The sequence below is a fragment of the Rana temporaria genome, chromosome 8 (assembly GCF_905171775.1).
Source record: "Rana temporaria chromosome 8, aRanTem1.1, whole genome shotgun sequence".
Taxonomy (NCBI): domain Eukaryota; kingdom Metazoa; phylum Chordata; class Amphibia; order Anura; family Ranidae; genus Rana; species Rana temporaria.
In genome coordinates, this window is record NC_053496.1 from 66,481,190 (window position 1) to 66,495,398 (window position 14,209).

At 42.1% G+C, this 14,209-nt stretch overlaps 1 protein-coding gene across 2 annotated transcripts in view; it reads right to left on the reverse strand.

Moving 5' to 3' along the window:
- Positions 1 to 14,209, reverse strand: part of PLEKHA1 (pleckstrin homology domain containing A1) — an 84,289-nt gene that overhangs the window by 30,360 nt on the left and 39,720 nt on the right. For both annotated transcript variants that reach the window (XM_040361943.1, XM_040361944.1), the window contains exons 5-6: positions 7,756 to 7,853; positions 341 to 472 (exon numbers count right to left, since the gene is read on the reverse strand). In XM_040361943.1, the coding sequence (XP_040217877.1) occupies positions 341 to 472; positions 7,756 to 7,853 (230 nt within the window). The remainder of the gene's footprint in view (positions 1 to 340; positions 473 to 7,755; positions 7,854 to 14,209) is intronic.

Genomic DNA, 14,209 nt, shown 5'->3' on the forward strand with positions numbered 1-14,209 from the left:
TGCTTTTACAAGCAGTGGGAGGGGACGTTCCCCCCTTCTTCCGCCACCTTCCATGGTTTTCTTGGCTCTCCCGTCCCACCGGGGAACCCGAGAACCAAAGTGCTGCCAGCTGACCATAGAGCTGATCAGAGACTAGAATGGCTTCAATCATCTCTATGGTCTAAGAAACCGGAAGCTACAAGCATTTTATGACATTGGTTTCGCCAAATATAAACAGCGCAATTGGAAAAGCATCTTATCACACCCACCTTGGTGTGGTCAGATGCTTTAAGGGCAGAGAAGAGATCTAGAGTCTAAAAAAAAATGGTTTTACTGGTTTAAATAAATAGCTTGTGCCTACCTGTGTGGGGGTGATAATGGGAACACCACCCACTATTTCAGTCTTGTAAGAGATCTGTTTTTTACTGCCAGTATATTCAAGCTGGTTCTGCGTGCTGTCTGCAGGGCATGGTTGGTCACAAGATTTTGGTACCTACAAGTAAAAAAAATAAAATAAAACTAAATATAAATCGGAAAAACAATGTTATATATGAAAATAATGTAGCTACACATCCATAAACACGTTAATAAAAATTGTTATCCTGGTAAAACCCAAGAAAAAAAAAACAAGGCTTCTGAAACCAGATATTTAATACCAGACAACTGTTTCTTTATTTCTGGATAGAGTGGGAAAGTGCAAGTTTCCCATGCTCGCCACTTACACTAGGACAGGAAATTTGGAGACTGTTTCCCAATGGGAAAAACAAACAGAAGTAAAAGCCTGACAGTTTTTAAATCTCCAGTTGACTTTTTATATTTCTTGGAGACTTATTGGTTGCAAGACAGGGAGTTGCAATAAATTGCCATGCCAAGTGAAATATAGATTTATAGTAAAAATGTACACAATATATTTTTATGGGATTAATAGTGTTACGTTTATGAACGTAGCTGGTCTAAAGTATGTTTGTATACTAAACAGGACAAGATTACCTTTTCCCTGCCTTCAGTATTATGTCAAAGCCAAACATTAGGGATTGTACATAAAGACTGCCTTTTGTCTTTAGGGCTAGTGACCAGACACTGAGTCTCCTTTTTGTTATGGGGCTTTTGAATTCCAAGTTAACTGCTTATGTCAGAGGATAAAGAAATTGTAAATATTAAAAGCTAGGTTCAGACATCACGACTCCATTAACCACTTGCCGACTGCCCTATAGTTACTATAAATTACTGCTAAAGGGCGGCAGCTCTTCGCAGGATCACATATATACAAGTGATCCTGCACTTCCGTCTGTACTGGGTGTGTGCTCGCGCCGCCGGCAGCCCACTTCTGCTGTGATTATTCACAGCAGAAGCCGGTCTGCGGGTGCCGGGTACTCTATGTTCTCTGGCATCCGCCAATCAAACCACACAGAACAAGGATCTGCCCATGTAAACAAAGGAACTAAAATATTATCCCCTAGTAAAAGCAGGGCATAGAGAACACAAACACTGGCTAGGCACACAGTTAAACCTTTGATCACCCTAGATGTTTAACCTCTTCCCAGCCAGTGTCATTAGTACAGTCACAGTGCACATTTTTAGCGTTGATCACTGCATTAGTGTCACTAGTTCCCGCAAAGTGTCAAAAGTGTTAGATTGTCCACCACAATAATCGTAGTCCCGCTATAAGTTGCTGATCGCCAACATTACTAGTATAAAGCAAATAAATAAAAATTCCATAAATATATACCATAGTTTGTAGACACCATAACATTTGTGTAAACCAATCAATCAAATGCTTATTGGGATTACTTTTACCAAAAACATTTTGCAGAATACATATTGGCCTAAATTTATGAAGAAATTCAATTATTATTTTTTTTATGGGATATGTTTTATAGCAACAAGTAAAATGTATTTTTTTTTTCACCAAAATCTTTCTTTTTTGTTTATAGCGCAAAAAAATACAGTGGTGGTCAAATACCACTATAATTGGTGTACCCAGTGAGATCCAGACTAAATAGCCAGATTGGGGAAAAACTGGACTGGAGATTTGATTGGCAGACCTGACTGAGGTGTGAATGGGGTCTGTATGTACTGCGCCACATATGCAGGCAGCACAAGAGGGACACAGAGCAAAAGACACACCTTTCCTCTTCCTTCAAATCGGTGATTGACAATAACTCTGCGTATTCCTCGTGTTACAGTCTGATTGGCTGCACATAGTCACAGCGAGAGCACACAAAGTACAGGATTTCATAACTCCTGGAAGCCCGCCCACACACACAAAAAAAAAATGGCACTGTGACCAGGGGACAGTTGGAAAAAAGTTCAGGAGGGGTAAGTTTATTGGGAAAAAAAATCAAAAAATACATGTATTATATTATTGGCAGCAAATAGACTTCATAGTATATGTAAACCTGTACCCTATAAAACACCCCATTCCGTTTGAAATAGAAATGAAAGGCAAAACATACACACGTGTGACAAAAACATGGAGACACCACATGATTTGCAGGTGTGAAAGTGACCACGTAAGCCCATCTGGTACCAACAATAATGTCACGTTCAAAGTCACTTAAATCCCATTCTTCCCCATTCTGATGCTTGGTTTGAACCAAGTCATCTTTAGCACCATACCTAAAAATCGCATGGAGTTGTTGCCATGTGATTGGTTGATTAGCAATTTGTGTTACCAAGCAATTGAACAGGCGTACCTAAAAACACACACTGCAAATAATTTTTTTTCCTTTTATAACTGATCACATAATCTCTGTTCTCAGCTGCATAAGAGACAATGAGAGGCGAGGGTGAAGAAACAGCAGTACACTGCTCTTTCTAGTGAACGGCTGTGCAAGGGGAGGGGGGCTGTCAGCATATGTCTGACCATTGAAGGACAGGCAGGCTGTTCTCCGAAAAAAGCCAGAAAACTGGGAAGGATGTGCTTCTATGCCTAGTGTGGTCAGTTTGAAATAAGAAAGCAGAGGGACTGACAGGATTAACTGGTATTTTACACAAAGGAAAAAATACAAAGAGAACAGGATCATATTTAATACAATTTCAAGATAAAACAAAGGAACACATTAGGAATATGAAATGTTGGAGTAACATTCTTTAATCCCACTTTAACAATGATACACATACAACAGTCTCCAAGAGATATAAAAAGTAAATTTGAGATGGAAAAACTCCTGACTTTAGTACTTCTACTACTCTGTGAAAAAAACAACTGCTTCCGTTTATGACCATAAACCTATTTAATATATGTAAGTGTAGAGCAAAGTGTGTCAGAGGAGAAACTGGCTAAAGGTCTACACTGAACATGCCAGGTGTGCTCCCTATTAAAACAAACACTAGCAGCTTGGAGAGCAAAGAGCCCTTGCAAGCCACATCTTATGTTCAATTTCATGTAGCTGTACGACTAAGCAAAGGTTCGTCATCTCCAACTCAACCAAGGCCTCGGAAGAAGTGATTATTCTGCAGCCAATCAAATGTGTGTGGGAGTAAAGATGGTTTCTAGCAGGAAACCTAACCTCCCACAGCACTGTGCTTTTAATAAGCATCAATTCATGTCTTGAGCTGGGAGTTTAACACAAAGACCGTCCTCTGCACTGCAAATGGAGTCAGGCGCAGCAAAGCCCTGCGCACAAAGCCTTTCCACAAGCCATTTCCTGTGTGAGATGAACTGACAATAGCTCATCCTTTCTACTGCTCATATATGACATGCACTGTAAATGCCAAACGTCAGTAATGTCAAGGACAAAAGAATAGCAAAAACAAAAGCTATATTTACAATTCACCTGAATACTGGACAGCAATGTAATATTAGGACCAGCAATTGTAATATTTATGCTGTAGTATACATTATTATACAAAAGTTTTAGGCAGGTGTGAAAACATTGAAACCTTGCTGATGCAGTATAACTTGTGTCTTGTTGCTGTGCTCAGTCTTGCCATGGTGTATGACCTGTGATGTCACACTGTCTTCCACAACCTCACTTTAGTAGAATTTGGCTGTTCCTCACTAAGGATGAGCTCAGGCGTGTTCGCAAACCGCACATGTGGGGCTCGCCGGGAACTGCACAACGCTAAATCACAGGCAGGGAGACATTTTCTGATATCTGCAGCCGCGCATCGGGACAATGTCTCACTGCTCGTGATTAGCGCGCCACAGTGCCGACTTCCTGGCGGGCTCTGCAAGTGCCGTTTGCAAACACGCCTGAGCTCATCCTTATTCCTCGGCCAGTTTTAAGCCTCCTAAACAACTGTTTCTGTTAAAGTGGATGTAAACCCTCCATACACCCAGGGAAGTGAACAGCCTCAAATGATACACAGAGCTAAACCAAATCTCCCTAAATAGGTTTTATATGTATATCTGCTGTCTTCACACTTATATACTATTTAGAAAGTTCAAATGTTTTAAGAGATTGTGATGTCTGGGCATACAGTCAAGATGGCTAAAATTGCTGTTTAGAGGAAAGGCACACACACTCTGTCATCATAGGCAGAGACTCTAAGGAAGTGTTTTGTAACAGGGCCAGCTCCATGCCCCAAGGGCTTTCACACTGGAGCGGTGCGCTGGCAAGGCGTCAGAAAAAGTCCTGCCAGCAGCTTCCTTGAAGCACATTAGCACCGCTGCTAATGCGTTCCTGCCCATTGAAATCAATGGGCAGCGCTGCCGTACTGTCGGCAATACGCCGCTGTAGCGCCCCCCGCTAGCGGCCGAAATGTGCCGCAAAGCCACAAAACGCCGCTATTTTACCGCCAACGCTTTGTCAGGAGTTATCTGGCTTATAACAGAGGAATGGTTCAGGAGAGAGCTACTGGACTTGGCTCTTTAAAGAGAGATAACAAAACACTGCAGATATATGTGCCCAGCTCAAATTTCATGAATCCGGTTTACATCCACCTTAATGACTTAATGACTAATAAGTATATGAAACGGATGATCATTGCACCTGCTTGGTATAATTGGTTAAATCATACATTTGACTCAAATTCTACAAAATCCCTGACTCTGAGCAAGTGTACACAGTGTGTATTAATTGATGGAGGTCTGAAGCCAAAAGGGTAGTCACACTTAGATTTTTCTTCTGTTTGCTCACATTTTGTAAAATGATAAAACTATATTATATATAATTATATATATATATATATATATATATATATATATATATATATATATATATATATAAAATCGTATTTGCCGGTGTATAAGGCGACCAGGCGTATAAGACGACCCCCTAATTTTACATTTTTTTTACGATTTTTTTTGCCTGTACTGACCGTATAAGACGACCCCCCTTCCAAGGCTTCCGACATTTCATATTTCTTCATTCTGGACCCATATTCTTCTTCATTCTTGCTGGAGCTGGAGCCGTATTCTTCTTCCGTCTTGCTGGAGCTGGAGCCAATCACAGCAAGCGATGTATTCTTTTAATGAATACAAAGCCTGCTTGGATTGGCAGATTGGCTGTAACATCATCAGCCCACGCCTCTCTGACTCTCAAAGCCAATCCGAACAGGCTACTGTATGTAGCCTGCTCGGATTGGCAGAAGTTGTTACTCCAATCCGAGCAGGCTCTGTATTCATTTGAATACATCGCTCACCGGGATAGGCTAAGCGGTATTACAGCACATCCAGCAGGCATCCGAGCAGGTGACCTGGCGTATAAGACGACCCCTGCTTTGTGGCCAGTTTTTTTAAGTGTAAAAGGTAGTCTTATACGCCAGCAAATACAGTATATAAAAATAATTCTTACATTTCAAAATTTCTTGTTGCTCACTCCTACACCAGTTCTGGACTTATTGCGTCCTGTGTGCAAGTGAGCCCTTTATGGCCACAGATACCGCTGTCCTGTGGAGAGGGGGGCACTGCCTTGTCAATTTTTGGAGCTCACTAGAGTTTAGTTAAAAATACATCCAACAGTAAGATCTTAGTGCCACATTTCCCAGCTATGTTTCTCTCCATTTGGGAGTATTCCCATCCACTTTTGTGTGTGTCTCAACTCCGGTCACATGCTGCCTAATATCAAAAAAATAAATCAAATGAGAAGAGAGGGAATCACACTGGAAAAGCAGGCATGCAGGCCTATGAACCTGTATGCAGATAGTTTACCAATAAAGTCTTTCAAAATTTGAAAGTAGTTAATTCTCCAGTATCTTCCAAAAAGTTGAATATCTTATTTCGATTGACTGACAGATTATTTAAGCTGGATATACATTTATAGAAGTTCAGCAGGAACCAGCTGAATTTCAATCCGTATGTACCACTGTCTGTTCAACAGAAGACCGGCTTCTATCGAACAGTGCTGCTGGAAAACCAGCAATTGATCAATCACTGCAGCCAATGCCTGCCAGCGTTGATCAGTGTATTCCGATGGGAGAGCCGATTGAATGAAAAAAAAAAAAAAAACTCAGTGTATACACAGCTTGGGAGTCAAACTGCAGGAAGAGTTGTTGATTTTCGAAGGTTAAATCAATGTTTATCATTTTACTAGATTCCATGCAAATACTGCTTGGTTTCTTTAATATAGCATTCAGTTAAACATGTTAAAAACATTACATGAATTTCTGAGGATAATTAACCTATGTGCATTTAGAGGCAAATATACACTAAACCAACAATTAAACTTTTTTTGGTTTATTAACTTACAGCAGATATTTAGTCACCTATACAAATGTAACTTCAGGCATCCAGTGGGATCAACCAACTTATGCCGGCAATGTTGAAGCAATGAATGTGTGCTTTCCCAGCACATGATTTTTTTTTCCCTGGACCCCCGTGTGGTGCATGTGCTGCATGGCATCAGAGAGATAATGCATTAAGAGGCCCAGGGTGACTGGTGACAGACACTGCAATATTAGGCAGCCAGTGATAATTTATGAGCCCATAAAGATCAATACACCCTGGCTTGTGAGTGAGATATTTTTCTTAATTATATCATCATGTAAAATGTGCAGAGAATGCAGAAAGCCAGCTGCATGAAAAATATGCACATATTAACAGTGCTGTACAAAGCTGTATGATATATTTGGAGGTTAGTCTATATAAAAAAAACACTGCATAAAAACAATGGGGGGGGGGGGGGGGTATGGATTTCATCAGTGACCTCCAAACCCCATTTAATCCTGATACAACAGCTGGTTCCCCAAAATACACATTTCTATTGAATATATAGTCTTTACACACCCGTTAGCGCTTTAATTTAGTGTTGTAATAGCAGTAAGAAAACAAGCAATTTTCAGTGCCCTGTAAAGTAACCTGCAGTGAAGCTACTTTGGAAGATGCTATTGGTGGCTTCCTCTAAAAATGCAAGGTGCCTGGGGCATTCTGGGGATGGGCGTTGTTTAGCAACTTTTTAAACCGTAAATACAGGTGTAATATGCAGCATGTTGCAAAAGGTGGAATTAACATTTTAGGCTCCATTGTGACATTCTATGGATTAAAGACGCATCAAAAGCCTCACCAATTTCAACGGTTGCCACTGAAAAGTGTAGGGTTCAATTTGTCATGCGACCGATGTGTGAATGGAGCCTAAAGAGGAGTCTGATCAGCCACTGGACAAAACCTTTAAACTCTTAAAATTATTAAACGTTGCAGAAGAGCTTGCAAGGGAAAGAAGTCAAAAACAGGAGAATTACATTTTACGATTGCATACTTTTTTGCATACTAAATTTGTCTAATCATATATTTATACCCCTTTCTTTGCTGTCCTGTAAAAGGTGAGCTGGAATTTTGTTGGTATAAGTTACAGGATCGCCATTTACATGTGTAGGATCAAAGTGGATACTCACTGTAATTTTGGTTGCTTTATTAAGGACATTAACCCATTCTACTAAATCTTGCTGATCATTGGCTTGCAGGAAGTATTTTCTCATGCCAGCATTCATTACTGTAAGAGAGCAGCAGACAGGATGAGAACATAGTTATTCAACACATCAGAAGCACAGATCAATTATATACATTTTGCCTACATTTCCAAGCAGTAATGTAATGGTTTTAATTTACGGGAGTATGACACAAAGGGAACTATCCTTGTTCTAGAAACAGCATCTTGGAGACATTTTAATAACTTCTAGCACAACGCTAAACTACATTCATCTCACTGCTGGCAGCAATTTGGGCCTTTTTTGCATTCAATACTTCTTCACCATGTGATTCAAACTGTCAAACATACAAATCTGAATAGCCAACTGTGAGTGGAGCTATAATTTGAAAGGGGGTAGAGGTTCTGAAAGTCATGGGGTACTGGCACCACATCTTAACAGAGTAGGAACAATAAGGCTGGGTTCACACTAGTGGGAATTGGAAGCGGGGTTTCTCCGAAACCAATTCGCACAGCAGGAGATTGTGACCGGCTCTCTATGGAGCCGGTTCACATATCTCCGCAGCGGCTTCATTGCGATTTGCACAGGAGCCCCGTGCATCTTTTGGTCTGTTTCAGGCAAAAATTCGGGCTGAAACGGTGAACAAGGAAGGACTCCTGCTGTGATCCGCGGCTTGCTCGTATGTGAACCTAGCCTTGGTCTTTCCAACCCATTATACTACAAATATTGCATATGGAGCCAATCACATTCAGCTGAACACAGCCACAAACCAGCACCAGAAACCTCAAACCAGCAGATATTAGTTTTCTTTTTCGATGAGGACTTTTTTTTTTTTTTTTTGCTTTATGGTTAACTGGTTACTTTAAATGAAAAATGTACTTTTGCTCTCAAATTGGCCACTTTTTTAATCTGACTGTACTCGTTCCTTCAGAATTACCAGAAATTAAAGTGGTAAGTCTGTAAGGAGGCTACGACCCTTAGTATCTTTAGTTTTTTGTCTTCTGGGAGAAAAATTCTTTGCTCCACTGAGCTAATCCGATACCCCAGAAATTGTGGCGGTTGGGTTGAAATTAGATTTTTCCATATTTATGATCCAGCCCAATGCCTCTAGATGACTGCGAGCTCTTTCGAGATCCTCCAACAATTTCTCCCTGGAGGGGGCAAAGAAGAGCAGGTCGTCCAGGTATGGAATTACTGCTACTCCCTGTAAGCGAAGAGGAGCGAGGGCCTCTGCCATGACCTTTGTAAATATTCTCGGAGCCGAGGAAAGGCCGAAGGGGAGGGCTTTGAATTGGAGGTGCACGACCTCTTTTCCCATGTTTACCGCCAATCTTAGAAATTTTTGGGATTGAGGGGCTATGGGGACATGCAGATAGGCAGGTCGATTGATGCCATAAAGCAGTGGTCATCAACCCTGTCCTCAGGGCCCACTAACAGGCCAGGTTTTATGTATTACCTTGGGGAGATGCAGACTAGAATACTGCAATCGCTGAGCAGCAAATGATATCACCTGTGACGTATTTCAGTTATCTTGCAAACCTGGCCTGTTAGTGGGCCCTGAGGACAGGGTTGATGACCACTGCCATAAAGCACTCTTTTGTCAAAAGATTTTTGACCGTGAAGATTGAGTCCATACAGTTTTTGTATAGGACCGATCTGTTCAGCGGCTTCAGGTTGAGAATAATTCTGAAACTTCCGGACGTTTTTTTTATCATGAATACGTGGGAATAAAACCCCTGATAAAGCTCCCCCTGTGGTACTTGAGTTACAACCCCCTGGTTCATCAGATCCTTCAATAGGCTCTTCATTGCTAGGGACTTGACTATATCGCTTGGTAGATTTGTCAACAGGTACCTCTCTGGGGGAGGGCCTGAGAACTCTATTCTGTAACCTTAAGACAGCATAGAGAGAATATACTGATTTTCTGTTATGCTTGCCCAGAAAGGGAGAAAACTTTGAAGTCTTCCCCCCACCTGCAACCAGTTGTCATTGTGTTTTGCTGGTTGCCGCAGGAGGATGGAAAAAGACATTACCTTTGCCCTTTCCCTTCTGCCCTGACCAACCTTTCTTCCTCTCTTGAGGCTCGTTTTGTTCTTGAGCCCTTTGAGGAAGAAAAAAACCTTTTGCAGGTCTGCTTTTTCTTCTCGACAGGGAAAGATTTTTTCTTGTCTGCAGTTCTGTCGAGCACTGCATCTAAATCTGGGCCAAACAATAAATCACCTTGGAAGGGTACTCCACACAGCTTGTTTTTAGATGCTGTGTCCCCCGGCCAGGTTTTTAACCACAGCGCCCTCCTAACTGAATTAGTAAGGGCCGCAGATCTTGCCGTCATTCTGATAGGCTACAGCCGCTGACAGGGTTGAAAGGGAGTCTATAATTTCTTGCTTTGGAGAATCAGCTATTAGAGAATCCTTAAGCTGGTTCAAACAATACTCCATATTATTGGAGACGCAAGTAGTTGCCATTGCTGGCTTAAGGTTGCCTATGATGGATTGCCAAGCCCTCTTTAATTGCTGATCCATCCTCTTATCCATGGGGTCTTTCAGAATCCCCATGTCCTCAAATGCTAGATCTGAAGATCTTGAGACTTGAGAAAAGGCTGCATCGAGTTTTGGAACTTTATTACAGGGAGCTGCTGGGTCTTCGTCAAAGGGAAACCTTTTCTTGTGTGCCTTAGCAAAGAAAGGTTTCTTTTCAGGATTAGTCCATTCTTTCTTGATCGCTTCAGAAATTACTGTATGGACTGGGAAGGTATGTATCTTGGGCTCACTGAGTCCTGCATACATCCTGTCGTGTAAAGATAATTCTTTACGTTCCTCCTCTAATCCTAAAGTTGCATGAATAGCTTTTAGGAGGCCATCAACTTGTTCCAAAGACAATTTATATTTTAAAGACATATTCTCCAGCTCATCCTCCTCATCTGATTCTTGAGAATGTGAGGGGGAAGGACCTACCTGGTTCAGAGGACTTTCTTCTGTCTCCACTACAAGGACCAACAGTGAGTCTTGTGAGGATTGTGAGGTAGAGGTCTGTCTCACGGATGGTTTCGTGAGTGAGGACTTAAAAAGGACTGAATAGTAGCATCCAATTCTTTAACAGATGCTATTATGTCGCTGCAAGAGGCAGACGCTTCCTCCTTTACTAATGAGTCAATACATGTCTGACAAAGCTTTTTTCCAGCCTTCAGATAGTTTAGACTTGCATGAAGGACATCTCTTTTTATTCCCAGGATCAGAGCTCTTGGCCTGCCATTATAAAAGGGAAAAGAAGCAAAAAAAAAAGGAAAAAAAGATCCACCTGAGTCAGCCTGAAAACCAATCAAGATGCTCACCACAGGTGCACAGTGAGAGATCCACTACACTCATGTGCCCAAACAGGCCCCCGCCACCAGGGGGGAAAAAAACACTCACACCCCCCCCCATAAGGGAGAAGAGAGCTAGAGAGAGACCCCATAGTAAATGAGGGTAGAACCTCAGTCTACCCCTTACCTGGGCCTTGCTGGTGCCAGTGCCTGTTCCACTCACTGCCGATCCTTTGTCCATGTTGAGGCAGCAGCGTGATGCTGGTGGCCAAACTACCGTTCCGGACTCCACTAGCGCCACTGCACTGGACCAGAACCAGCTAACAAGGCACCAGACCTGTTCCTCCCTCAGCGCTTCCTGGCAGAAATGACGTCCATGCCCTGCGCCCGCTCATAGGATGCCGCCCCTTCCCGTTACCTCACTTCCGGGGGAAGCAGCCTGACTGACCTTCCCAAGATGGCGGCGGCGTTTGGCTGCCCGGACAGGAAAGAAAGATGTCCGCGCCTTCTACCTTGCCAAGGAGCAGTATCCCGGAGCAGTCCCTGGCTAACTAAGCACCGATGAGGGAGAAGGAGCCCATGCACAAGGCACTCTCTATCCAGTGAATGGGAGAAACAGACTCTCTGAGGTAAGAAAAAAAAAAAAAAAAACAGGTGGAGTAGGGAGATAAGACCTCTCAGGTAGTACCTAGAGAGCTCCCAACCCCCACATGTGTTCCCGCTGGAAAAAACACAAAGACTGATGAGTGGAAGGAGCCTCCCTTTTAAGAAGTTTGGTGGAGGTGTGTTTCCTGTCAAGTGGGTGGAGCCACGCTCTCAAGGTGCTGTCCTGAATGACGATAAGGGAAAGATGTTTTATTGTGTTTAGGATATCACTGCTATTTAAACTGTTGTTTAAACTGTTGTTAGAGATGAATCCATCATGAAGTTAGACTTTTCTGACATCACTTCCTAACCTCGCATGTGCTCCACTGATCAACGTGTGCCGCTTCCTGTGCTGAGGCTGCCTGGTCACCTCAGCCACCACACTCCATGCCTTGCAGCAGCTCCTCCATCTTGGGATCCTGTATACCTCCTCCTCTTAACTGCAGATCCAACAATGACTAATGCAGGAGATCATCCACACACTCTTATTGTAGGTGCCATCCAGACCATATCCAGTGTATCCATTGTAAGTTTCTTTGGTGTCTTCCCCAGCTGTGAAACTTTTGTGAGTTGCCAATTGTCTTCCTTTAATAAGTTTTTACACACCCACTACATACTATACAACTTGTGTTGTCCGATTTCCTTTAGAATGTGCAAGGGCCTGCCTGATTTCATACAAATTCAAACGCTTAAGGTTTGACCTCAAATTATATAGTTTTGGCAAAATCTGAAGGGAAAAAAAATAAAAATCTACAGAAAATTGTATAGTGTGTATCCAGCTTTAGTCTGTGCAATTTGCTCCCCCCCCCCCCCCCATCTGCAGCATGATGGCCTTGGGGGAAGCAACTAGGTGCATACAGCATGTATGAAAGAAGCAGAGGTGTCTGCCAAAGCTTCACTGGACCGCATAACACCAACACAGCCTATATTGTACTCAAGATATAAATCAAAGTGAGACTAGAATGAGATCACTTCCATCTTAACTCAACAGTTCTTGCTGCCCTTTATATGTTCATTGAAATGCAGTAAAGTCTAACTTCAGTCACACTTCCAAATACATCAATGTGCAAAAAGGTAAGCAAATACATAAGCTGATCAATGACCAATGAAGCCATGATCCACCACTCTACACATTGCACCTGGCCTCATTTGCTGACATATTTTTGGTAGAACAGAATCTAGCTATTTACTACTCTGGTGATTTAAGCATGTATTCTTATAGCAGATGTGCTCTGCGCTTCTCAGTACAATATTGTAACTAAAGAGTACAATGTGTCTGGAAAATATTAGCCAGGTAGTAAAGCAGCTTTGACACAAAAAATAAACTGTAGTTGGGTATAGCTGCAGGCACCTGACTATGCAAAATCCTCCAAGACCTGCCATTACACACAAATATTTAGCTGTTCTAACAGGCATAAACTCCGACACTTCCTGATGGTGTTGAAGCTTGCCCTTCTCTCACACATTCCATTGGGCTCAGGACTTTGATAGGCTGGTTCACTATCCAAAAGCAACATGCATTAGCCAATAAGTGATACAACCAGTATGGGAGCTTTGCCCATCAAGATTAGCCTAGTATTCAGGTGTTACAGCAGGGCTTGGAGGCTTCTGGAGTTGTGTTCCAGTTACCTCTAGGTGTTTGCACCGGACACTTCACAGCAAGTTTTATTTTATTTTTGGAATATATGCTTCAAATCTTTTCATCAAGGTTCTATGCTACTAAAGAGTGACAAAAAGATCTGTCAGAGTTGCAAATAAAAATAAAAAAAATCAATACATACGAAGTATTCTAACTCCCCTTTAATGCAGAAAGTTACTTTCTAATTTAAGTTAAGAGTTCAAATTAATTTGTTTAAAATTATGAAAACTAAAGCTGGTCAGACACATACATTTCTTTTTTGTTCAGCCTTTGGGCTGAATGAATGAAATTGAACAGATTCCACCATCTCCAATAAACAGCACAGATGGATGAATCGTCTGCGGCTCTTGGAATAACCAAACAGTGACTGCAGCCGATCACTGTTCAGCCAAAATATTTTCCACCCGGATGCTTCAATTTTCATATTGAGGTTTGTTGAGTCAGGTGGTACCAATATTGCCACTCACAGATCGAATTTCATCTGACAACAGAAAAATGGCCAAAATTCAATCTATGCATGGTCAGCCTAAAGAACTACTCCAAATCTTACTAGGGGGAAAAAAAAATAGGTATTTTGGTCCACCTTGGTACAATCTAATTCTTCATAAGCCATCTCTCAGTAGTGCAACTGGGGATGCTGCAAATGACTGTAGTAACTTCTACTACATGCAGTATGTTTGGATCTCTTCTAATTGGTGCCCAAACGACTTCACGTGTCTAAAGCCTGGTACACACGAATATCAGCCGCCAACATTGTGCCTGTGTGTATACCAGCCTGGCTTCTGTCAAATGGGCATGCAGGAAAACCAGCATCCGATCGCCATACGCTGGTAGCA